Source organism: Monodon monoceros, unplaced genomic scaffold (assembly GCF_005190385.1).
Source record: "Monodon monoceros isolate NGI ecotype Baffin Bay Population unplaced genomic scaffold, NGI_Narwhal_1 Super_Scaffold_4, whole genome shotgun sequence".
Taxonomy (NCBI): domain Eukaryota; kingdom Metazoa; phylum Chordata; class Mammalia; order Artiodactyla; family Monodontidae; genus Monodon; species Monodon monoceros.
In genome coordinates this window covers 3,559,456-3,585,940 of record NW_021703781.1, presented here as the reverse complement: position 1 = coordinate 3,585,940, position 26,485 = coordinate 3,559,456, and the positions used below count along the sequence as shown (strand labels likewise).

General features: G+C 45.5%; 1 protein-coding gene across 1 annotated transcript in view; it reads left to right on the top strand.

Moving 5' to 3' along the window:
• PCNX2 (pecanex 2) overlaps positions 1-26,485 on the top strand; it is a 278,141-nt gene that overhangs the window by 232,533 nt on the left and 19,123 nt on the right. Inside the window, exons 27-29 of the mRNA XM_029200853.1 lie at positions 10,872-11,125; positions 18,885-19,118; positions 22,415-22,527. Coding sequence (XP_029056686.1) covers positions 10,872-11,125; positions 18,885-19,118; positions 22,415-22,527 — 601 coding nt within the window. The remainder of the gene's footprint in view (positions 1-10,871; positions 11,126-18,884; positions 19,119-22,414; positions 22,528-26,485) is intronic.

The window sequence follows — 26,485 nt, the reverse complement described above, 5'->3', positions numbered from 1 at the left end:
TCATGGAAATGGACCAGGCGTGGAGGGAAGCATGTCATTCACAGGTATCATTATTATGTATATTTCAACTTTTCTTATGCTTCATACCTGCCCAGTGTAAGTCTCCCTGTGCACTGTGTGATTTTGTTTATTTCATTTTCTCCTGTGGGCTGGTAGAAAAAAGTAAATTCAGGGAACTTTTGCTTGTAATTGGTCAAGGCTCATGAGACACTGTGTGATAAGGGGAAAATACTGATTTTTAAATTCAAAAGACCAGACCCTTCTACTGGACAAGTTGCTTTTAAGACTCAGTGTCCTTATTTTTAGTAGAAAAAATTACGTCTGGATAACCAGGTTGATGTGTGCAATCAGTGAGATGCTATCAGAGAAGTCACTTTTTAAGTTGGTATGTATCCCGTAAAAAGATGATGTATTGAAATAAAAATTCTCTGAGAAAAACTGTTAGACCACATTCAAAATCTATCCTGCCGAACAGGTCATGAAAGAAGTTGTATTCCTATGAACAGATCTTAAAGCAAATTGAGGGTCCTTGGGAGAGAAAATTGTTATAATAAAAAACCTCTGCTATCCCCACAAAATCAAACATGCTATAAACTATTTTAACATACTTTTCTTCCACTGCACACTGAGCAAATACACTTCTCCTAGGTTCTCAGTGTGACACTTAAAAGACACTCGGGTCGAATGTGGCCGAAGGAATGGAAATTGGGACTGGGGAGAAATTGTCCAGTAAAAGAATAAAAAACTAAACTCATCATTGTCTCGACAGGCCAACGCTGTTCCTTGTTTTAGTTCTGCTCTGTGGCCATTTCTCCATCTTTAAGGTTAGATTAATTTAAAGGGGGTGATTATCAAATGGATGTTTAGCAACTAGCAAGTAGGAAGTGTAATGGGACAGATTTACATATAAACAGACTCTTGTTATAATAAGTATTTCTTTCCAGAAATTAAATCTGGTGATGTCTAGCAGATACAGGGTCATCTCCCAGGGCAGGTCGCTGGGGATAGATGACCTGCATGTTCCTGTAGCCTCATGTTCTAAGATTCCGTCCCAGAGAACTAGCATGGGGTGGAGGAAGGGCTGAGAAAGCCATCTCCATGACATTGAAGCTGCAGGAGAAATTTTGGGGAAAAAATTCCACCGTGACCTTCTAGAAATGTCAATCCTTCAAAAATTTTTAAACAGCTTTCTCTGACATTATTTCATTTGGTCACAAAATGGCCCTTGATCTAACCAACTAGCAAGAAGTAACGATAGAGTTCCAGTCTGAAGAAAAATGTTCTGGAAGTCCTCGTTATGACATGTATTACGTGTATTACGGTATTATAAGGGGCACTAAGAATGCATCTCCAACAAGCACTCGCAGGGCTAAGCCCTGTCTCTCACATCTTGTGTTTCCAACGTGCAACACACGCTGGGCTGTGTGAGGTCCCAGTGTTCAGGGAAGTGGACTATTTTGTACTTAGCAATGACTATAACTGATGGCCTCCTCCTTTTGTGGCCCTGTGGCCTCAGAAGGAAATACATTTTATTTAATAATAGTCCAACACACATCCCAAAGTGTGTGTCTGTAAATCCCACCTGAAGCTTGAAAAGCATTGGCTTAACCGTATCTATGCCTACTTCTCTTCCACTCCATGAGCAGGGACTGGTTGTACTTGCAGGACAATCTAAACTGCTCTCTGTCAGCCCCTCCTGGTGACCTCATTGCTTGGCATACGGAAAACACCAGCCTGGCACGTTGGGCTGATGAAGGCCGTGGCCATTTGAAAGCTCAGCTCAAATAAGTCTCTAGTACAGTTGTTTTAAACCATTATTAGTGGATAAAACTAAACATAACAATGTTGATGATATTTGGGGTTTTCTGTGGAATCCAGTTGCCAGAGTCTTTGGGACAACGCACATCAGATAAGGAGAAAAACTTTAGGGCTGGGAAGCCCAGTCTTTAAAATATGTTGTGCATTTGGGCTTTAATGTGCCTGCTCTTGCTGGAAGGTTGTAAACAAGCTGACATTCTTTGAGCGCAGCCTTGCTGCTTCAGGGGACCATTTTTAATGCATCCCTTTGAAGTCCCCGTCACATAATGGCTCCCCCTCTCCATCATTTCCTCCGACCTCTTGGTAAACAACCTGGACCCTGGTTTCAGTCCCCAGCACTTTTCACCTGAAATGGGACTGTGGGTGGCTGATTGCCCCATCTCCACTTTACTCCCCCAAGGCTGTAGGGGAAGGTTTCTTAAGTGCAACTTCCTTCCTGTTTCCTTGGGATTTAAAAACCCCTGTGACCTACCTGTCACCTAGAGAATGAAGTTCAAATGTCTCCATAGGACTCAACTTCCCACTCCAGCCGGACTGCCCTGAGCCTCCCCTCCCCCCTTCAAGGATCCTGGCCCAGGCTTCCCAGCCAGGAGGGCACCTCCCCGACTTTTGTTTGCTAGCCCGCCCTCCGTTTCTCACATCGCACAGACGTTCTCCTTTGGCTTCCCAGCTTTCCCAGGAGAATGTCACCTCTACCTCCAGCTTGGTGGACCACTGAAGCAGGCGTGCCTACGCTAACCAGCCGCGCAGAATAGCTACACTCCTGTGCTCGTCAGAGAGGACGTTGCAATTCACTGCCCCTCAATGCACAGTAACTGTCAAAACTAGCTGGAGATTGGACCTTCCCGGCGGTCCAGTGGTTAAGACTCCGTGCTTCCATTGCAGGGGGCACAGGTTCGATCCCTGGTCTGGGAACTAAGATCCCGCATGCCGCACAGCGCAGCCAAAAAATTAAAAAAAAAACAAACAACAATAAAAAACTAGGTGGAGAGAAATGGTCCATATTAAGGATTTCCTGAAAGGTGTGAAGTTGTCCCAGTCCTCCTGCATCCCCACCGTCTACCCTTGGGTGACACCAGACCTCTGGAGAACCACATACCTAAAGCTGAATTATTTTGGCCACCTATAGAAATTTTTTTAATTGTACTTTGGCCATATTAGAACAGCTCTGGAACATCGTGACTGTACCTGCCATGCAATGCCGAGAAGGATGATGGTCTCCATACTGTACAATGTTCTCTCTTAGGAAGGTCCTGGGGATGTCATCTCTCTGGTGTCTTAGCCAGAAATAGCTATGATCCTTCCAAGCAATTATATTGTTTTGGTCTTAAGGACACGAGAAACTCAAGTTATCTTTCTACAGTGCTTGCTAGAAAGCCTGAGTGAAATCAGTGGCCCACCTTTAGCAAATATATAGGACATCATAGAATGAAGTGAAGGTCTCTTGACATCCTTCTGGCTTCATTATATTTTTCCTGTCCCCATTGCCACTTAAATTTTATCATTTGCTTTTGTACTGTGTATGCCTTTTTATTATTTATTTTATAAATTTATTATTTATTTATTACTTTTGGCTGTGTTGGGTCTCCCTTGCTGCGCACGGGCTTTCTCTAGTTGCGGTGATGTGGGGCTACTCTTCGTTGCGGTGCGCGGGCTTCTCATCATGGTGGCTTCTCGTTGCGGAGCACGGGCTCTAGGCATGCGGGCTTCAGTAGTTGTGGCTCGTGGGCTCTAGAGCGCAGGCTCAGTAGTTGTGGCACACAGGCTTAGTTGCTCCGTGGCATGTGGGATCTTCCCGGACCAGGGCTCAAACCCGTGTCCCTTGCATTGGCAGGTGGATTCTTAACCACTGCTCCAGCAGGGAAGCCTCTGTGTCTGCCTTTTTGAATGGACTTCATTCCTTTTTGGAATTTAGTATGAATAAATAAGCCAGGCCTGGCCAGTCACTGGTAAGGATGCCCAATGGTTCTTAAATGGGGGAAGTCTTGCCCCCTTGGCAACAGGGAAAGGGAGGAGGAAAGGGTCAGGTAGCCAGGAGAGGGTTACCTCGCACAGCCGCAATGGCTGCACTCTGGAAATTGATGCATATCCTGTGTGCAAAGTATCTGGGATCTACTAGACACACTGTCATTTCAATTTTCACAGCTTTCATGAGGCACGCTTATCTATTAGGATGAAGAGACTCCAAGATACTCTTAAAATTCATTTTAAATATTTATTTATTTATTTGGCTGAGTCAGGTCTTAGTTGCAAGACACGGGATCTTTGTTGTGGCGCACAGGCTCTTCGTTGTGGCATACAGGCTTCTCTCTAGTTGTGGCGCACAGGCTCTCTAGTTGCGGTGCGCGGGCTGAGTTGCCCCCATGACATGTGGGATCTTACTTCCCTGACCAGGGGTCGAACCCACGTCCCCTGCATTGGAAGGCAGATTCTTAACCACTGGACCACCAGGGAAGTCCCTCAAAATTCATTTTAAAAATGGTTAATATGTATAACTGATTCACTTTGTTATAAGGCAGAAACTAACACACCATTGTAAAGCAGTTATACCCCAATAAAAATGTTAAAAAAAAAAGTGGTTATTGAATGCCTTCTATGTCCCACTGACTTAGGCCATGAGAACACAGCAACATGAAAGATGCCAAGAGTTCGGTTCCATGGAAACTCCAGAGACAGCCATCCGGGAAAGGTCACAGTGTAGGGGCAGCAGACCTCTGGTCTTCCCTTTGGAGGGAATGTGCTCTAAACCCAGGGAGGCTCTCTGAGAAGGATATGGGCCTGATTTGCATGTGAACAGCAAAATTAGCGCCTTTGCAGACATGACTGGGTTTCATTATTTTCATATTCTTTTACAATGTGAACCCAACTATGAATCTTTTGTTCCTAAGAAAAGGCACCAAGACCTACCTGAACTGAATATTTATTAAAAACCTCAGGCAGTTACAGTGTCTCTACGAAGCCTAGCAGTCCTTCACAGCAAACCCCTTCCTCAGTGGTCCTCTTATCAGTGTAGAAATGAGCCCCTGCTTCTCACAAAGGATGGTGCTAACTTATTTCCTTCAGATGGTAGAAATCCAAATTCTGCCTCATCTCATGTACTCATAAATACACACACACTCCTTCCAGTTTGATGTAAAACAAACAAACAATGCTGGCATCAGCCCAATACGATAAAATGATTGACCTGGATGGAGAAAAAGGAAGGAGGGGAAAAAACCCTCGAGGCATGTCATTTAAAGTTTTGCTAATCTATTTGAGGTGAAGGTCCCCCTTTATGCTTCTCCTTTGTGAGATCTATTACTTCTTTCACTGGAAGAGCGTTGCTTCCCAAATCATATTATTAGCTAGCAGTAAACCAGTGCTGTTTATTGTGCCATTGGGGTGGGATGAGACCTCCCCCACCCCTGGAGTCTAACGTCCGGGGGTCCCAGTAGGTGGCTCAGTTAGGCCGCAGTGGTAGTTCGTTACTCACTCTGGGTGCCCCACAGTTCGCGATCTGAATTACTCACTGCTTGTGTCTCACCTGTGTATTTCTGTACATCTTTCCCAGAGGGAATAAGAGTTTTACATTACAGAATGAGCAAAGAGATCCCTGAAATGTTTAAAAAAGAGTGCTTTCAGCTAAGACCCAAAGCAATGAGGTCTTGGAGAAAGATGAATGGAATCCTAAGACCTGGGGTCAGTTCTTCACTATTTCACTTTATGTTACAAGAACCTGCTTGCTCTCCCCTTCCTGATCTTGACTCCTAGTTCATAGACTGTTATCCTAAGAGTTCTGCGTGTACTTTTTTATTTGAAAGTTGCAGTTTCTCATCTCTGATGTATTACGATCATCTCACATATGGGTTCTATAGAGAGGCTTAGTTTAAGCATTGCTTTTCTTTATCTTCCTCCTGTAATGTAACAAGAGTCTGTTGCATCTGCTATGTATTTTCTCAGTAGGGTGTCTGTTGCCTGTAATACAGTGATCTGGATAAGAATTCTTTCATTTGTTCATCCAGCTAGTCCTTCGATCATTCCGCCAACCACCTTGTTATCACCTACTAAATACCAGGCATGGTGAATAATGAGATGGGATCCCAGGAAAAATGAATGGTGTGGAAGTGGGTGTAGGGACAGTTTTCATGTTTGCATTAAGTTTCAAAAGACACGTAAAAGGATTCAGAGACTTGCTTTTTTGGCCAAGACGGAGTAGCCAGTATTGGAATATCCTTCCTGCCACAAACAATGATAAAGCTAGAAAAAACATATTCATCAACTGTTTTCAGATATTGGACAATAGACAGTGCAAGGCTCTGATCATTGAAAGAGGGGAAGCATACAAAGTGAGCTCCCACGATTGTCCCTGCTTTCTTCCCAGAGGCGCTTTCTTATCTGTAGCAGCAGGGAGGTAGAGCCCAAAGAGAGCACAGTGGTCTTGTTTAGCTAGGGAGGTAGAATCAGAATTTGTGGGTCAGAGTACTAGGCAGGAGTGAATTTCACAGATAAGGAGCTACAGAAATCAGTATAGGGTGATTGAATGAATATTAACCTGCTTTTGTATAGCAAGAGCCTGTATCATCAAGACCTGACAGGGAACAGTAACTGGTGAGGTGAGCTAAATAGAGACGACAGAGGCCATATCGTGCTGAGAGATGTAGAAATTCCAGTTAGCCAGTGGAGAGACCTGGCTGAACATCCCAGGAATACACCTGAGGTCCAGAAAGACCAAGCTTTAGGAGTAAAGATATTCTCACCCTAGAATAAGGGCTACTGTAGACATTTCCAAACCAAGATTAAAAGCAAGTTTCAAAAGGATCGAGCTGACAAGCTGACGTGCAAATAAATTGACTCATTAACAGAACATAACTCTCTCTAAAGGAAGAAAAAAAACAGTCCTGACTGTCAATACTATAACATCAACAATACCTAGCATGTAATAAATGTGTGTAAATATGTAAATAAGCGGAAAAAAAGTGACCCATAACCAGCAAAACAAAACAAAATAGAAACACACCCAAAGATGTTGGAGTTAACAGAAAAGAAGTTTCAAACAGATATTAATATGTTTAGGAATTCAAAGGAAAATTATCATAATGAATGAATTAATTGAGACTGTCAATTGACAGGAAAAAAACTGAAATTCCGGGAATGAATAAAACACAATGTCTGAAATGAAAAACTTAGAGGATAGGCTTAACAGGAAAAAAAAGGATCAATGAACTTGAAGACAAGGCAATAGAAACCATTCAAACTGATGTGCAAATAATGAAAAGATTAAAGAAAATAGAGATTCAGTGATGTGTGAGACAATATCAAGCATCCTGACATATGTATAAGTGGAATCCCAAAAGGAGAAGCAATAAATAGGGGCAGAAAAAATTGAAGAACTATTATTCAAACATTTTAAAAATTTGATGAAAAATATCAATTCATAAATCCCAGGAGCTCAGCACACCCCAAGCAGGATAAACACAAAGAAAACCAAACCTAAGTGCACGATCATCAAACTGCTGAAAAGTAAAGAATAATTATAAGAGCGTCTGAGATTTTTTATTGTCATTTTATCAGGACTGTGAGAAAAATTTAAAAACACATAATATACTGGGAAACAACTATGTGAGTTAATCACTAACATCTCATTAAAAAATAATGCAAGCCAGAAAATAACGCAATGATATTTTTTAAGTGCTGGAAGGAAAATAAAACTCAACCCAGAATTCTACATCTAGGAAAATGAAGGCAAAATTTAAGTTTTTACAGATAAAGAAGAGTTGACATAATCACCAGATAGCCTGCGCTGCAAGAAATATTGAAGGAAACTCTTTCAGCTGAAAGAAAATGATAGCAGATGGAAAATTGATTCTACATAAAAGAATGAAGATTGCCAGAAATGGTGAATATGTAAGCAAAGATTTTTTATCTTTGTAAGCCTTTACGGAATTGATTGTTTAAAGCAAAATAATAACAAACTATTGTGGGGTTTAAATGTTAATATACATTAAAGTAAAATGCTTGAATAACACAAAGGACATGAAGGATTAAATATACCATTGTAATAGTCCTACGTCATAGGAAGAGTAGTATGAATTTTACCCATGTGATAGGGTAAAAATGCACATTATAATTCCTAGAGAAACTGCAAAAAATAAAACAGAGTTATAGCTAACTGATTTAAAAGCCGATACACAGTAAATCACTAAAAGTTATTCAGCACGCTCCCCCCGTGCCCAAATATCGGAAAGAATGCAAAGGAAAAAAAATGGACGAATTAAAAAAACTGCAAGATGGTTGATTTATACCCAGTCATATAAATAAGCACGTTAATGTAAATGGACTAATCACTGTCATTAAAAGGTGGAGATTTATCAAACTGATAAAAAGCAAATCCTAACGATGTGCAGTTTACAAGAGATATGTTTTAAATACAAAGACATGGATAGATTCAAAGTAGAATGATAGAAAGGTTTTCTTTAAGATTTATTTATTATTTTTTAATTCAATTTTATTTATTTTTGGCTGCGTCGGCTCTTAGTTGCAGCATGCGCTATCTTTTGTTGGGGCACGCGGGCTCTTCATTGCGGAGTGCAGGCTTCTCTCTAGTTGTGGCATGCAGGTTTTCTCTCTCTAGTTGTGGCGCGCAGGCTCCAGGGCACGTGGGCTCTAGTTGAGGTGCTCAAGGTCAGTAGTTGTGGCGCGCAGGCTTAGTTGCCCTGCGGCATGTGGGATCTCAGTTCCCCAGCCAGGGATCGAACCCGCATCCCTTTGCATTGCAAGGTGAATTCTCTACCATTGGACCACCAGGGAAGTCCCAAAAGGACAGAAAGTTTTATCCCTTACAAACAGTAATTATGAGGAAACTAGAATAGCTGTATTAATATCAGATTCAAGACGAGGTATATTACCAAAATACAGATGTTTCATCATGACTGAAGAGTCAATTCATCAAGAAGACAAAACAGTCCTAAATATGCATACACCTAATAACAGAGCTGTAAGGAATAAAAACTGAGTAGGTGAGTTACAAAACAATTTACCTGAATGAAAATTTTAAACACAATATAAAAAAATTGATGGGGTACAACTAAAGCAATTCATAGAGAAAAACTTACTTTTTTTGTGCTTCCTTTTTCCTTCTGTCAGTAACTAAGGACTCAATTATCTTGATAAAGATACAAGCCACCACCACCACAGCCAATAAAAACTACCCCAGTTGATTGGCTGTCCTTCCTATCTTCTCTCATTTCTTTTCTTCTCTTCACCATGACTTTGGTTTAAGTGGTTTGTACTTATGGTTATTAGCACCTGTTACCACTGTCCTGTCATCATTAATTCGTTCCTTATCCTCTCATCCTCCTAGGGCAGCCCATCTCACTGTTGAACTCATATTGTTAAAATGACCTTTGTTATAGTAAACGCTATAGCCTGAAGCTTTTTCCCATTGGTCATAATGATGCCCTCTGGGACTACAGAGAAGATCAAGTTCACATTTCCACCACAGCCCTTCAGATAGTTGTTGAAGATGACCATTGTCTCCCCTGAAGTCTTCTTTTATGCAAAGTCAAAGTCCCTGGATCTTTTAGTCATTCTTCAGTAACATAATTTGAGTTGTTTTACAACCCTGTAGCTTTCTTGACATGTAACTAACAATCTGTATGATCTTGTTCAAATCAGTATTATTATTATTTTTTAATGGAGAAAGTGTAACTTGCCCAAATCATCTAGTTTTATTTCGTTTTATCAGTAACCCTTTATGTGTAGCATCCAAAGGAATAACACGAAGTCTGTTCTGACGCTTGCTGTCCCTTTGTTTTGGTCGCATCAAGATCACATTCAGTTTTCAAGTGTTATCCTAGTTCGGGTTCATATGTTCAAAGAAGTTACCAAAGTATTTGTTAAGTATGCTACTATATATTAATGAACAGTGTGCCTGGTTTTTTGAACCAAGATGGAGGACATTCTGTTTATTTCTACTAATTTTCTTTCTTTCTTTTTTTTTTTTTTTTGCGGTACGTGGGCCTCTCACTGCTGTGGCCTCTCCCGTTGTGGAGCACAGGCTCCGGACGCGCAGGCTCAGCGACCATGGCTCACGGGCCCAGCCGCTCCGCGGCATGTGGGATCTTCCCAGACCGGGGCACGAACCCGTGTCCCCTGCATCGGCAGGCGGACTCTCAACCAGTGCGCCACCAGGGAAGCCCTCTACTAATTTTCGATGTATTAGTTTCAGTCTGCCAAAGCCGTTTGGCGAGACGTCCTTAGATTGTTAACTCTGCATTCCAGGAGGTACCAGTAATCTCACATCATTAGCATACAGTATATGTTTCCCCTCAAATCATTAACAAAAATATTAAAGACGATATGGTGTCTCATTCAGCAAAGATCATTGACACCCGTTATCCTATGTTTTTAGAACTAGCTCCTTTGGAAATATGTTTGGCTCACCCAGTGCTCACAGACGTGGGAGATGAGGTGGTACACTTTGGCTGTGAAGCTCTTCCAGGACACCCCTCCTGGTAACACTTCAACATGCACCTAGCTGCTCTCAGACCTTTCCACCTGCCACTTTCTTTAGCCTCCTGTCTGCTTAGCCATGACCTGCAGGTTTCTGGAAAGGGGAACTCAAGGATATAACCATCCTGCATTTTGGCCATTCTCATCCACGACCACCATGAGAATGTGTCTCTTCTAACACAAAAAAAACCAGGAGGAGATGAGAATCAGAAGGGATATGGATGAATAAAAGAATTAATGATTATGGGACTTCCCTGGCAGTCCAGTGGTTAAGACTCTGTGCTTCCAGTGCAGGGGGGCGTGGGTTGGAGCCCTGGTCCAGGAACTAAGATCCCACATGCCGCGTGGCCAAAACAAAAAAAGCAAAAGAAAAAAGCATTAATGATTGTAAGATCGGTGACTTATTTGGGGGTACTTGTTTGAACTAAGAACTACACAAATCTCCTGATTTCTAAACTCTCTTCAGCATCTTTCCCTCAATAAGGGCAAGGGGAAAATCCGTTCGAAACGAAGATTATCCTACGACCTCTTTACAACTGCCATCGTGTTTGTTACTCTGCCAGGAACCTACTGCCAGCAGAGGGAGGTGGAAGCCATCACAGAGGGCGATGAGGATGACAGGGGTTGCTGCTGCTGCAAACCAGGTCACCTGCTCCACCTGTTGTCCTGCAATGCCGCCTTTAACCTCCGCTGGCTCACCTGGGAGATCACGCGAGCGCAGTACATCCTGGAGGGCTACAGCATCATGGACAACAACGCGGCCACCATGCTGCAGGTTTTTGACCTCCGAAGGGTCCTCATCCGATACTACATCAAGGTATTTGCTCCGGGTCCCAGACCCTTGTCTGAGTAATGATGCTGGGCTGGCTCCAGAGGCTCCTGGAAAGCTTTGTAAAGAGCTTAGGAGGCTTCTCCACAGCTTGTGCATCAGAGGCTTAGCTAGGTTTCAGAGCCACCGGTTTCGTCAAAAAGCCTCGAGGGCTTTGGGTTGGCCTGACAGGCGTGCCCCAAGTCCTATCCTAAGCCTGGGCACGAAGAGGTAGTCTGTTTTCTTGCCTGGACCTTCTTCTCCCCTTTTAACACCACATGAGTTGGTTGACAAATGGAAACATCCTGGAAATATGACCAGACCTCAATTTTTACGAGTTATAAGGATCAATTTAGAGGCTCTGCAAATTTTTACCTTTTAGAACCAGAGTTAATTTTTTGAGCTCATGATAAAAATGCAAAAATAGAGTTAAATGATCCAATCAGGATTAGCTATGACAGCCTTTTCTTACTTACTCGTACGGGGACTAGTACATTTTTTCAGTTGCTCGGTACCTACATCTGCTCAACCTGTATTCGGCCTCAGAACATGTGCTGGTTTTGAATAAGTCTCCTAGAGGAGACTTACGTGAGACTTGACCAAGGACGCAGCATGATAATAGGGGCGAAAGTGTTTTCTGAGGGGGACGGGACGGGCGAGGGTGTCTGTGGCTGAGGGTGTCTGTGATGGCTCCTATTCTGAGGGACTACTTTGCATGGTGAAAGCCCTGGGTGGTCCTCAGAGGGGTCCACATTTTAATGCCGTTCACAAGGAAGAAGCTCATCCACCTGAGACCCCAAACTCTCTGCCAGCTGAGGCTGAGACAAGTGGTCCAGCAGAAATAAGGAAAGAACAAAATGGAAAGGTAACACGGGCGCCTGAAATTTCAGGAATTTCCATCAACTGAAAAGGAGCATGTTTAGAAATTGGAAATGACTCCTGGGGGGAGCCCCAGCGTCTGCAGCAATAGCTGCTAAATTGTTCAGGAAGTAGAATTCAGACGATGAAAATCAGAAGGTTAAAGAACTCCTAATGATTCCACCCCAAGGTTACTGCAACAAGAGATGTTGGTGCGACAGAGATGTTCTATAGCAGAATATTTAAAGCAGCTTGAGGAGTTCGTGCTCACCACCTTCGTGTGTGCTAGAGGGATGCAAAACTTTACATCCAGACCTCACACAAAATGATAAATGTTTGCCCAACCTCACACAAATTCGGGAAGATTTGGGAAGTGAATCAGGAAGTTGTGATCTTTTGCTGCACGACTCCGTGTTAGTTCCCTTGGCCGTTATATCTGAGACCCAAGAAGTTTTTCATAGAGTTAACTCTTGGGAAGTTGGGTCTATCAGCTGGTATTGACTTGGCAGTGGGCCGTGAAATGCCAGTGGCACACGCACGCAGGAAGTGTGTTCCCCTCACACGTAAAAGAAGCTCTTCTCCAAGTCCTCAGGGATCAAGGTCCCTTCCAGCTCCCAGCTCCACCATTTTTAGTGTCTCCCCCATCTTAAGGCTTAAGTGGATGGAGAGAGGGACACAGAAAGTGAAGGCCAAGGGCATGCACAAGCTATTCCTTAAGAAGTTTCCTGAGGGACTTCCCTGGTGGTCCAGTGGTTAAGAGTCTGCACTCCCAATGCAGGGGGCCCCGGTTCGATCCCTGGTCAGGGAACTAGATCCCGCATGCATGCCGCAACTAAGACCCGGCGCAGCCTAAATAAATAAATACATAATAGATTTTTTCTTTTTTCTTAAAGAAAAGGAGGTTCCTGAAAGGTACCACAGTACACTGTAGCTGTGTCCCATTGGCCAGAAGAGATTGTCATATGCCAGCTTCGAGGGGGATCTAGAAAGGGTATTCTGGGCAGCCATGAACCCAGACAGAAACTGTGTGTCATGGAAAAGGGGGAAAACAGATGTTAAATGGCAACCAGCTCTCTCTGGTGCCTCCCTCCCAAAGGAGAGGGTCCCTTGAGGACCCGCTTTAGTTCTAGGTGGCAACAGGATGGGGTCATTGCAGGGGGGCTAGATCCAGGGGCCAACAGCAGCCGTGCCAGGGCTGGGAGCTTACTCCGAGGTGGCAGCTGGGGAAAGCAGTCTAGATGGGCCAGGTGGATGAGCCCCAGAGCCACATGTCTCCTTGGTGCCTGAAGAACAGGGCAGAACAGAAGGGGCAATTCAAGATGGCGGAGGAGAAGGACCTTGAGCTCAGCTCCTCTCGTGAAAACACCGAAAACACAAGCAAGTGCTGAACAGCCATCGATAAAAAAGACCGGAAGAACAGAACAAGGCTGTCTGTGTGCCGCCAGAGCCCTCTGCTGCTATCTCTGTTGGGCTTTCCACTCCCCACCCTTTCCTACGCATGCATGGCTGCATCCCAGCCCCCTCTTCCTGCGCTGCTCTTTCAACCTGAGCTCCCAGGGCAGCTCCCCCTCACATCCTCCCTGGGGTCCGGGCTGCCATGTGCCTCCCCGTCCTCTGAAACCTTTTCTCTTTCCCTTCTGGCAACTCGCTGCTCCCTCTGTGGGTCCCCAGACCTGAGTGTGATGACTTACCTGTGGAGGTGCCCGTAGTTTTTAGATGGACGAAGGTTCCAGGTAATGCAGAATCTGAACCATCCAGTCTGGACGGACGAGATCCCAGTGTAGGCAAGAGTCTGCAGGATCTGCTCCAGGCGTTAGTGGTGAGGATGGAGTTCAAGATTGAGCCACGTCCCTGTGAATCTGGAGCTCCCCGTAGACGGCTCTTCCATGGGCCAGACGTGTGGACAGACAGGCCTCACATGATGGGGCCAGCAGGTCGCCGAGTGGGTGAGAGGGGAGAACGAAGAGCTGAGGTGCCCCCTCTGGGTCCACCTGCTTGGCTTTTCCGGAAGCCTGGGGGTGCTCCATGCCAGGACCTGCCTTTTGATGTCTCTCACTCTCTCTTCACAGTCCTCCTCTCCTAATGTTACAGGGAATAGCTAAATCGGACTCCATGTTGGATCTGTTTCTGTTACTTTAACCTTTGCTTTCCGCTGCTTTGGTTCAGTAAAAGGATCCTGTCTATACATAATGGCCCGCCTCAGGGAACCCTGCTCCTCTGCCTAGATATTAAACCAAAGTGCCTTTGTTCAGGGCAACATCCGGCCCCTGTCCACCTGTGCATGGCTGCAAGAAAGAAGAAATTAACACACCCCCTGCCCGAGGCTGGCCGTTCCAGGGGATATTTGCAAAACTTATGGCCTTTTTACTTTACTTCCTCACTCCCTCCCCCTCTCTGTGCTATAAAAGAAACTGGCATCCAGACCCCGATAAGATGGTTCTTTCGAGACTTTAGTCTGCCATCTTCTCAGTCTGTCAGCTTTCCGAATGAAGTCGTATTCCCTGCCTCAGCACCTCGTCTCCCGATTTATTGGCCTGTCGTGTGGCAAGCAGAGTGAGCTTGGACTCGGTAATGCTAACTCCTGGCAACATGCCTCCTGATTCCCTATACGTTTTCTAAAATGACAGTTTGCAATCTGATAAACAAACCCAGGCTAACGTGTGAGTAGTGGAGGGCTGAGGGAGGCCCCCAGAATCCGCCGGGAGACAGTGGGCTTGTGGGAAGACTGTCCATTGACCTTGTTTTCTACGAGCGGGCAGTGATGCCGACGTGAGAGCTTGGCGGGGGGGGGGGGGGGGGGGGGGGGGGGGGGGGGGGGGGGGGGGGGGGGGGGGGGGGCGGGGGGGGGGGGGGGGGGGGGGGGGGGGGGGGGGCGGGCAGGAGAGGCGCACAGGGCGATGGTTTGTGACCCATCGGGTGATTCACAGGAGCCAGGGGACAGACCTGCGGCATCAGGATCCCCCAGCCAGCCAGATCATTACAGATTGCCACGTCCTACCCAGAAATTCCCATTCTCTGCACCTGGGGAGTGCCCCGAACACCTATATTTTGAACTAAGTTCCCTAGGTGATTTGATATGCAGCTAGGCTTGGGGACTACTATAGACATTTGTGCTCAGTGGAAACAGAATCAGTGCTCAGGAGAGGCTGAGATTTGGGGGCAGACAGATCTCATGGTACCTCCTGGTAATTCACATCAGCACCAGTAAGGCCTGTTCACACGAGACTTTCTGTAAACATCACGCTCGGTGCCTTCCTACCCTTCGGGGACCGGCAGCTCAGAAAGTCTACTCATCTCCCTGGTACAGTTAGTTCAAGGAAATTTCAGGAGTGCTGAGTGCCTATGACGACAGGAAAAACAGCACTTTAAGGTAAAACCAAATGAATATATATCAGTCCACTGTATAGCACAGGGAGCTGTATCTCGGTGCTCTGTGAAGACCTAGATAGGTGGGATCGGGGTGGTGGGAGGGAAGGGATATATGTGTACATACAGCTGATTCACTTCGTTGTACAGCAGAAACTAATGCAACATTGTAAAGCAATTATACTCCAATAAAAAAAATTTTTTTTCTTCTTTGGCCTAGGCTACTCAGTGAACGAAATTGCCTTTGTAGCCCTGAACTGCTTCAAGTTTCAGGGGTTTGGTTTCATTCTTTTTATTATTTTTATTGGACAGAAAGAAAAGCTTGGAATAATTCCTTTGCACAAAAGGATTTTTTTTTTAAATCTGGTAATAAACTGGGTCAGTTCTCCCCACCCTCTATGAATATATTTGAAATCATTTCCTTTCTGACGACTGGAGGTTTTCCCTGGTGCCTCGTCCATCTCTCCTCCATTCATTAGTGATTAAAACCCTCTAGCCGTCAAGAAATCAGCTTTCTGTGAGGGCCTGCTTTCCCAGCCACCATTGTTTCTGCACAGCTCTTAGAAAGGAGATACGCTTATCACCTGCCCTGCAGGATACGGTGGAAAGTACCCGAGGATGTGGGCCTGCCTGCCAGGTCCCCCTCTTAGAATGCGCTGTCTGGGAGAATATGCTGATCTACGATGAAAATGAGAGGCCAGGAGGATCCCTGCTAGAGGAGCCAGATATGGTGAATTAATTCAGAAGAGGCCCTGCTTTCAACATGGATCAGGTTCCATGCAGTCAATTCATGTCACCATCCTGACTTAGCAGTTTGACTTAGTGTGAGATCCGTTTCATCCTGACAGATTCTGAAGGATTTCACACCGTTCATTGACAGAATTTCTGCCTAAATAAAGGGGAAATGGGGTACGGTTTGCAGCCAGTTGGAGTGGTTCTGTTTCCTCCCAGTGAGAGGAGTTGGTACTGACTCCGAGGGAAAGCCAAGCGTTCCACTCAGAAGCCAACGCTGCAAGAATTTGCCAGAAGTAGAGGAGGGAGTTTGAGCCTCTGGGATTCAAAGTCCTTGTTAACTATTCTGATTTCATCGGCGGAGGGGTTATTTTCATTCCTCCCTAGAAACGAGTGAAAAGGTTAACGCTCAGCTTTCCATTTTTGTTTGTTATTTCTGTCTGGTACACGTGATTAGGACATATCGAGGAAAAACTCGACCAGATGTTTGCTCGAGCCAGGTGTTCAGACAGACCAGATTTCTGTCTTGCTTTTGTAATTGTCAGCTGAGAAGCCGTGCCTTTGATCACGGTCACGTTTCCTCTTTAGCTCGTGACTTTGGACCGAGCACTTAGACCGTCTACCTCATAGAAGCTTTAAGTTACCCCGCCAGCTGGTAGAAAATAGAACACCCTCCAGAGTCTTGATTTACGTATTTGAATATTAGATGTGCACTCTGGTGACCATGGGAGATTCAGCTGTCTCCTCTTTTCTGAATCCCCTGCTCGAAACCTCTCCTGAGCTCTGCTACTGCTGCCCGCCCTGGGCCTCAAGCTTGCGGGGTACGTAAGTCATAGATGCCAAAGATAGGACGGTGATTATGATTTTTGCACACGTCCCATGCGCCAGGCCAGGTGCTAAGTGCTTCATATGCATGATCTCATTTTAAACCTCAAAACAGTGATGAAGTGTGGCCGTGATTAGTGCCTCTGTCTTTTGCCCCTCTGCTTTCAGCTTCCCCTGGCCTCTTCCTTGTTTCCTCTTTCCTTCCCTCCTTCTCTCCCTCCCTCCCTCCCCTGAAGGGGTTTCCTAAGGCCAGCAGTGCTGCTTGGACGCAAAGCTGCAGAGGTTGGGGAAACATGTGAACTACTGAATTTTGCTTACTGTCTGCGGACTTCATGCTTCCGCTCCCCCGCCTGGGGGTCAGGTGGATGATGGAGCCTAACAGAGATTATGCCCCAAAGAAGGAAGACCACACACCACGAGCCACAGATGAGCCTTCTCCAACGTGCAGGCTGCGCTCGGTCCTAACAGCAGAGAGAGGCTGAGTCAGGCGTTTGCTGTGGTTTTGCCCAAATCCAGAGACCGCTTGTGTCTGTCTGCTCAGCATTCAGACTCCTGCAGTAACCTGAAATCAGGCACCTCGGCAACCTCTGACCTTGGTGCTCTGGATTTTCCATCCCAGCTAAAGGGAGGAAGAGAAGGGGAGCTGGGGGATGCTGCCTAGCAAAGGGCCCCTCTGCCCACTCACCTCCGTCGCCGAAGCCCTGCTCACGTTCATCCCGTGTGCATTACTTTCTGTCTTCTCCCCTGGCCAGAATGCCTTTTATAATCGGAGAAGGGTTGGATTCTATGGGAGCACGAGCCACTGCCTTCTTTGCATCAAACGCCGCCCCTGCCCCTCCCATCACTCTCGGTTTGCATACAGGATGCAAGCTGTGTTCCCGGACCCACCTCAGCCCCGGTGGCACCAGCCACTTCCCTTTTCCAGTGATAACGCAAGTGGAGTGGGGTTGCAAGGGACTTGTCCGTAGATGCTACCGTCTGTTCCTGATGTGTCCACAGCAGACTTGGATTTTTCTTTTTCTCTGTCATGTGTTTACTTCTCCAGGCTGGATGCTAGCCTTCTTGAAGGATGAACTCATTCGAAAACTATAAGATGGCTTCCAATAAATCTGTAGCTCAGAATCATAAAGCCTGAAGGTGGTGTTTTCCCTAGCTGGATTCATAAGTGGAATGTCTGATGAAGGAGGACACATGGTTCTTTAAGGACACTTAGTTCTTTAAGGAACCTCCATACTGTTCTCCATAGTGGCTGTAACATGGGTTATTTTTGAAGACATCACAGATGTCCACTGTCTGGGTACCCAGGATTATGTATACGTGTGTGTGTGTGTGTGTGTGTGTGTGTGTGTGTGTGTGTGTGTGTCTGAGGCCCTGGAGGAGGACGTGCCCTGATCTGTCCAAGCAGCGTCAGCCCAGCCTGGCCTCCAGGAAGCCTAAAGAAACCGTGATGCTTTTGTGTGCATCTCTCAGAAAGGATGGCGCTGGCTGTCATTCTTTCTCACCAAGGAGATTCTGATCTGGTACATTCTGCTAGCATTCTCCTCTTCTCACGTCCCTCTTCCCTCCACTGACTCTCAAGAGAGAACATTTAAAAACATCTCCAGTGGGTTCTGTGCATTAAATCTAGCAGGGGGCTTCCCTGGTGGCGCAATGGTTGAGAGTCCGCCTGCCGATGCGGGGGACACGGGTTCGTGCCCCGGTCCGGGAGGATCCCACGTGCCACGGAGCGGCTGGGCCCGTGAGCCATGGCCACTGAGCCTGCGCGTCCGGAGCCTGTGCTCCGCAACGGGAGAGGCCACAACAGTGAGAGGCCCGCGTACCGCAAAAAAAAAAAAAAAGTCTAGCAGGAAAAACAAATGATACCGCCTGTGGGGATCTCATGTCTCATACTTCCCTGATGTTGATTTACTTTATGAAATACAGTTGAAAAAGTCTTTCTGGCTTTGGAATGGCTATAAGGGCTCAAAATCTTGCTTTCTCTTGGCAGAGTATAATATACTATATGGTGACATCCCCCAAACTGTTTTCCTGGATCAAAAATGAATGCCTTCTCAAGTCCCTGCAGCCCTTTGCCAAGTGGCATTACATTGAGCGTGACCTTGCAATGTTCAACATGAACATCGATGACGACTATGTCCCGTGTCTCCAGGGGATCACTCGAGCCAGCTACTGCAACGTGTATCTGGAGTGGATTCAGTACTGTGCACGGAAGAGGCAAGAGGTAGGTAGGGGAGGTGGGGCTGAAGAGTTGAGTGTAAGTTTAAAAAGCAAGGAGCCTTGTAAAGACCATCTCTTTCTTTTCTTTTTTTAAAATTTAATTTATTTTTTACACAGCAGGTTCTTATTAGTTATCCATTTTATACATATTAGTGCATACATATTAATCCCAGTCTCCCAGTTCATCCCACCACCTCCCCCTGCCGCTTTCCCCCCTTGGTATCCATACGTTTGTTCTCTACATCTGTGTCTCAATTTCTGCCATGCAAACGGGTTCATCTGTACCATTTTTCTAGATTCCACATATATGCGTTAATATACGATATTTGTTTTTCTCTTTCTGACTTACTTCACTGTGTATGACAGTCTCTAGATTCATCCACGTCTCTACAAATGACCCAATTTCGTTCCTTTTTATGGCTGAGTAATATTCCATTGTATATATGTGCCACATCTTCTTTATCCATTCGTCTGTCAATAGGCACTTAGGTTGCTTCCATGTCGTGGCTATTGTAAATAGTGCTGCAATGAACTTTGGGGTGCATGTGACTTTTTGAATTACGGTTTTCTCTGGGTATATGCCCAGTAGTGGGATTGCTGGGTCATATGGTAATTCTATTTTTAGTTTTTTAAGGAACCTCCATACTGTTCTCCATAGTGGCTGTATCAATTTACATTCCCACCAACAGTGCAAGAGGGCTCCCTTTTCTCCACACCCTCTCCAGCATTTGTTGTTTGTAGATTTTCTGATGATGCCCATTCTAACTGGTGTGAGGTGATACCTCATTGTGGTTTTGATTTGCATTTCTCTAATAATCTCTTTCTTATACTATAGACTGTAATGAAATAGAGGCAAGGAAGGATACTAGTATTTGCTTTTTTTAATATATATAAATTTATTTTATTTATTTTTGGCTGTATTGGGTCTTCGTTGCTGCGTGTGGGCTTTCTCTAGTTTTGGCGCGTGGGGGCTACTCTTTGTTGCAGTGCGCAGGCTTCTCATTGCGGTGGCCTCTCTTGTGGAGCATGGTCTCTAGGTGCGCAGGCTTCAGTAGTTGTGGCGCGCAGGCTCACTAGTTGTGGCACACGGGCTCTAGAGTGCAGGCTCAGTAGTTGTGGTGCACGGGCTTAGTTGTTCCGCGACATGTGGGATCTTCCTGGACCAGGGCTCGAACCCGCGTCGCCTGCATCGGCAGGCGGATTCTTAACCACTGCGCCACCAGGGAAGTCCCAGGACACTAGTATTTGGATAAGTGTTTGTTTAACAATTAAGCAAAATGAAATGGAAGAATTCATATACCACGTCTCCAGTGAAGGGGCCTTGAAGGTACGTTTTCCTGTTTACTGTGTTCAGAGTCAGTGCAGTGTTAAGCCTCCTTCACGGTTTTAAAACTCTGGACAATTCTGTGTTTAGAGTTACTTTTTGAGATTTCCGTACAGAGTATATCTGTGCTGAAATGCAGAGGATTTGCCGAACGTGTTGAATCGTGGACCAGCACATTCTGTTTAGCAATCAGACAGTCCAAGCTACTCCCGTAGGTTTGTGTGTGTGTGCGCGCGCGCGCATCGTTGCTCACATGCTGAGGACACTTCTGGAGATGAAAGCAGCCTCTTAGAAATGAAACCAAGGACATTGACATCTTAGAAAAGGAAGACAAGGAAGCAGACAAGGAGGAGAAAGGGGAGGTAGGCAAGTGGAGGGGGTCGGTCATGTCTGCTTCTCAGGATTTGGAAAGCTTCTCGCAATGTGTTTTTGAAGGAAATGGTAGATCCACGTTGAAATGGCCTTCTCGACAGCTGATGAAGTGTGTTGTGTGACCCGTAGAGGGTAAACCAAATTATGACACTAGCCCAGGTCCTTGACCTTTGCCTGAGTGATGGAAAACAGGTGGGAGAAAGAGTAGGTGGCAGAGTCTGCTTCCTCCAGATGCAGCCGGAAGAATGTGTGCTGAGATCCTAACCCACGCTGAGCCTCTCCTGGTGGCTGAAATAGTCAAAGAATCTACTGATTTTCCTGGCTATCCCCACAATGGTGGCACTCCTCTTTCCTCAGCTGGCTCATAAAAATGAAATTATTTCTCTTTTCTTGCAAAAGGGACTTTAAGTTTAAATTCCTTCTGCATCTCCCCATGCCCCTCTTTTTAAGCTATGGATGACCCCCTTCATTTAATTGTTGGAGTTATGGTCAGCTCAGTGGGCTTCTTGTTGTTGAGGCAACAGAAAACCCTCATTTGCACTTGATTCCCATACTACTTCTCTCCCTGCTGGTGTGCCTGTGCCCTGCATTGGACACGGTTAAGGTGGGCGTTGGACAGGGTTAAGGTGAGCATTGAATAGGGTTAAGATGGGCGTTGAATAGGGTTAAGGTGGGCGTTGCACAGGGTTAAGGTGGGCATTGAATAGGGTTAAGGTGGGCATTGAATAGGGTTAAGATGGGCGTTGCACAGGGTTAAGGTGGGCATTGAATAGGGTTAAGGTGGGCGTTGGACAGGGTTAAGGTGGGCATTGAATAGGGTTAAGATGGGCGTTGCACAGGGTTAAAGTGGGCGTTGAATAGGGTTAAGGTGGGCGTTGAATAGGGTTAAGATGGGCGTTGAATAGGGTTAAGGTGGGCGTTGCACAGGGTTAAGGTGGGCATCGAATAGGGTTAAGGTGGGCATTGCACAGGGTTAAGGTGGGCGTTGAATAGGGTTAAGATGGGCTTGGACAGGGTTAAGGTGGGCACTGAACAGGGTTAAGGTGGGCGTTGCACAGGGTCAGGTGGCGGTTCATTTGACTGCAAGCTCTCACCATCTTCCTGACCTCGAGGTGCCATATTCACAATTCCAGGGAAACAGGCCAGCCAGCCTCGTGTTAGTCCCTTTACTTTCCTAAGGTAGTTTCCCCATTTAAATTTTTCTTTTTTTTTTTTTTTTTGTTTGCGGTCCGCGGGCCTCTCCCTGTTGTGGCCTCTCCCGTTGCGGAGCACAGGCTCCGGACGCGCAGGCTCAGCGGCCACGGCTCACGGGCCCAGCCGCTCCGCGGCACGCGGGATCTTCCCGGACCGGGGCACGAACCCGCGTCCCCTGCATCGGCAGGCGGACTCTCAACCACTGCGCCACCAGGGAAGCCCCCCATTTAAATTCTTTTTCCACGTGCAACCTCAAGAGAAACTCAGGAAGCAGAGTTTCCCATCTGTCAGGTCACTTTAATGGGGCCCGGGTGACCACCGTGGGTGACACAGGGAAAGCCTCTGCATTTATAGTTGTCTGTTGGTCCGGAACCCACGTGAAAGCTGAATTAACATCCTTGTTCTTCCAGCCCTCGAAGCACCTGGACAGTGACGAGGACTCTCCTCTGGTGACTTTGTCGTTCGCGCTCTGCACCCTGGGCAGGAGAGCTCTGGGGACTGCGGCTCACAACATGGCCATCAGGTACCTGGGGAACCAGTTGTCACAGACACCCGTTGGCATTTTATACGTTGGACAGATTTTTGTCCATCGTTTTCTTTATTTTAAAGTTAGACTGCTCCTACTTCTTCCAGAGTGTTCTCTCCCTAATAAATCATGTTGGGCCTCTGAGAAGACTTTATAACCACGGTGATCTGGAGAATTAGATGTAGAAACAGCCGTAATACAGAACAGTCAAAACCCCCGAATTCTGGGTATAGGGCGTTGTTCTATGTTACAAGGTTCCTTGCGAATTTTCTGGGAAGATGAAATGAAATCATGCATGCAAAGCGCCTAGCCTGGTATTTGGCGGAATTAATGCTCAAAAAAAAGTTAGTTCCCTTCCCCCGTTTTTCTTCACAAAAGAAAATTGTCACTTCTGTGCTTTAACTCCAGCCCCTGCCCCGCCCTGACTCTGTGGGGCTTTGATGACTGGATACTGCTTCTCCTGTTTTTTTCAAACTCTCTTTCTACAAGTTTCTCTTCTTAAAGAACAAAACAATTTTGTGTTTAGCTTTAAACCCTCTCCTGGCCCCTTTCACCCTCCTTCACCCTCGGTCCCTGAGGTCTTGCCTTCACACACAAGCCCCTGAACTGGCATCGCAGATGAAGCTGTGCTCTTTGCCCAGACCTCCTCCTTCTCCAGGGAACCGCCCTTGTGAATTTCATCAGTCACCTGCTCATAGCCCCGGCTGGTGGCCGTTTCACACGCTGCCCCTTTGGTAGTTAGCACTGTGGACCAGATGTTCTAGATTCTGCCTGTCCGTCAGAGGCCTCTTGATTGGTGCACATGAAAATCTCCCGAGGGGCTTGTGCATATCCCGATGCCCAGGCCTTAGCCCAGGACAGAGCGATCACATCACGACCCCTGCGGGTGGACCACACATCGGGACTTTTTTATGGCTCCCCGGGTGCATCAACGTGCAGCCAAGGCTGAGAATCATACAGACCCAGGGAGCTGAAAAAGAGAGAGCTTCTATGTAGTGGTTTCTCCTTCACTGGGACTTTGTTCAAGATGTCTGTGTTGTATGGTTGATGCGGTGCTCTGCAAAGCGGTCCTTCTGATACCCTACTTGAGTGTGTTTGGGGGTTATTAGGTGGGATGACAGGCTGCTTAAGGGCAAAAGCCACATGTGTGCTTGTTTAACAGCCGTCACAGTGCCTGGCCTTTGGGTGAACAAGTCCAGGGAGACTTGTCGAAGGTGTTTCCGAATGCCCTTCCTGCAGGGGATGGCTCTGAGTCACTCCTGTTGGCAAGCCACGGACAGGCGTCCTCCGTGACGTGTGTGCATTGGTAAGGGGTGACGTGGTGTGGTTGGCAGTCCCTCCATCCCTCTCTGGAGGCTATAGCCTTGAGTCACTAAGAGGAAAAGGTGAGAACCAAGGTGGCTGGAATTCGTGACAGCTAGTCTTTCAACACCCACATCCCAGAACTTTATGATTTTCCTCATAGATGGGAAATGCTCACCAATTAAAGTATTGTGTTGATCTGTGTTCTAGGAAATACTCTGGGGAGGAGCTGACCTGCTTCTAGCCCCTCTCTTCCCTCCTACCTGACTCAGCCTCATACTAGACCCAGGCAGTTCCCTCTGTGGTCATCTGGGACTGAATTTGATGATTGAAAGTCTAGCAGAAGCCTCCTTCGTGGGCTTTGTAAAACAGTCCCCTATAATTCTGTACATAGGGACTACTCTTTGAGAAGGGCCTCAGAAGATTCTGGACTCCACATCACAAAATGGGTCTTCAGATATTCACAGCATCCAAGCACATAATCTTTTGTTGGATCAATGGGAAGTTTTGTTTTTTTTTTTTAATAAATTTCAAATTTTCTTTACAAATTGCAAACAAATGCTTCAACGATTTCACTCTTTCCATTCCCGTACAACATATTTTCAGATTTCTTCGATCTTGTTCTTTGTGTTACTTGTTCCAATTTTCCTGATCCAGCTGTATCTATCTTGGTCTGTTTTATTTATTTTTTCCTAGCAGCTGCCTTGGTCAGCCTTGTTTTGATGGGATTTTTTTTTTGTTTCAAACAGCTTCTCATACTCCAAGTCGGCTCTGCTTGTTGCAAACATAGTGATGAGATAAATCTGGGAATGATACTCTTGCTAGTCTAGGGAAAGATTTGATTATCTGGGACTGATTCACTTCCCTGAGCAGTCCTGTACCGTATTTCAAGGTGCACTTGTTTTTATGGTGGGCCTGCTACTCCTCATTTTCTCCTCAGGTGAAATTTAGACTCATATCTTATAAAAAAAACCTCATTTGGAATTTTGATTTAGAATATATTAAATTCACAGATTAATTTGGGGAAAGAACAGACATCAGTCAATAATATCTTCGTAATCATTCAGTTTTTTGAATGTCTTTCCATAATAGTTTATCATTTTTTTGGAGATTTGTAATCCTTTATGGACTTGTCTCTAGGTATTTGATAGTTTTATTGTGATCATGAATAAAATCCTTTTTTTCCTGTCACCTTTTCTAATTGGCTACTGCTGGTATACAGGAAGGTTACAGTAAGTCCCCTACATACGAACCTTCAAGTTTCAAACTTTCAAAGATGCGAACGTGCGTTTGCATGCCCAATCATGTAAGTTAGTTCACGTGTCCGGCGTACATTGTTACACGCGTGCATCCTCTACAAGTGGTTGTGCTTTTGTGTACTTTACCGTACTGTGTTTGTTTTTTATGTATTATTTATGTGGAAAGTATTATAAACCGATTACAATACAGTACTATATAGCCGATTGTGTTAGTTGGGTACCTAGGCTAATTTGTTGGGCTTACGAACAAATTGGACTTAACGAATGTGCTCTTGGAATGGAACTCGTTTGTATGTAGGGGACTTACTGTATTTAGTTTTTTATACCGATTTCATCCTGGGCACCTCTACTGAACTCTGTTATAAACATTATTTCAATTAATTCTATTTGATTTTCTGCTGAAAAGACATATCTGCAAATAATGACAATTTTGCCTTTTTCTTTCCTGTATTTATACCTCAGTTCTTTTTCCTGTTCCATTGGCTCTGACCTCCAGTTGGAGGTGGACGTCTGTGTTAGTTTCCAATTGCTGCTGTAACAACTTACCACAAATTCGGTGGCTTACAGCAGCATACATTAGTTGTCTTACAGCTCTGGAGATCAAAAGTAGAAAATGGGTTTCACTAGGCTAAAATCAAGGTGCCTGCATTCCTTCTGGAGGCTCTGAGGGGAGAATCCATCCGCTGTTCTAGAGGCCGCCTGCATCCCAGCAACCCCTTCCTCCATCTTCCCAGCCAAACGTGTAGCCTTTTCCAATCTCTCTGTGACAAACTCTACCTCACCCGCTTCCTTCTTTTACTTATGAGGATCCTTGTGATTACATTGGGCCCTCCCAGATAATCCAGGAAAATCTCCGCATCTCAAAATGCTCAATTTAATCACATCTGCAAAATTCCTTGTGCCCTGTAAGGTAACATAACCACGGGTTCCAGAGATTAGGACGTAGACATGCTGGGGGACCATTATTTGGTCTAACACAGCATCCTCACATTAATCCAGACATTAATGGGGAACAAGTGTCATATTTTAGCGTTAAAAAATAAGGTTTGTTTTAGGATTCTATTAGACCATTTTCATCGTTAGGAGTGTCCTTCTCTTCGTAGATTGCTAAAGGTTTCATCAGGAAACGATGCTGAATTCTTTCAAAGCTTGAGGGCTCACATTCAGATGAAATTCTTCTTAAATCTATTAACGTACTAGGTTATATGAATAGATTTCTTCATTAAAACATCCTTACAGTTCTGAGATAAGCTGTACTTGGTCACGATACATTCTATCTATGCAATGATGGATTCACTTTGCTAATATTTTATTCATGTTCAAAGTAGGAGTGGCTTATGATCTGCGTGTGTGTGCGCGCGCGTGTGCGCACATGCGCTTTATCCTCGTATAAT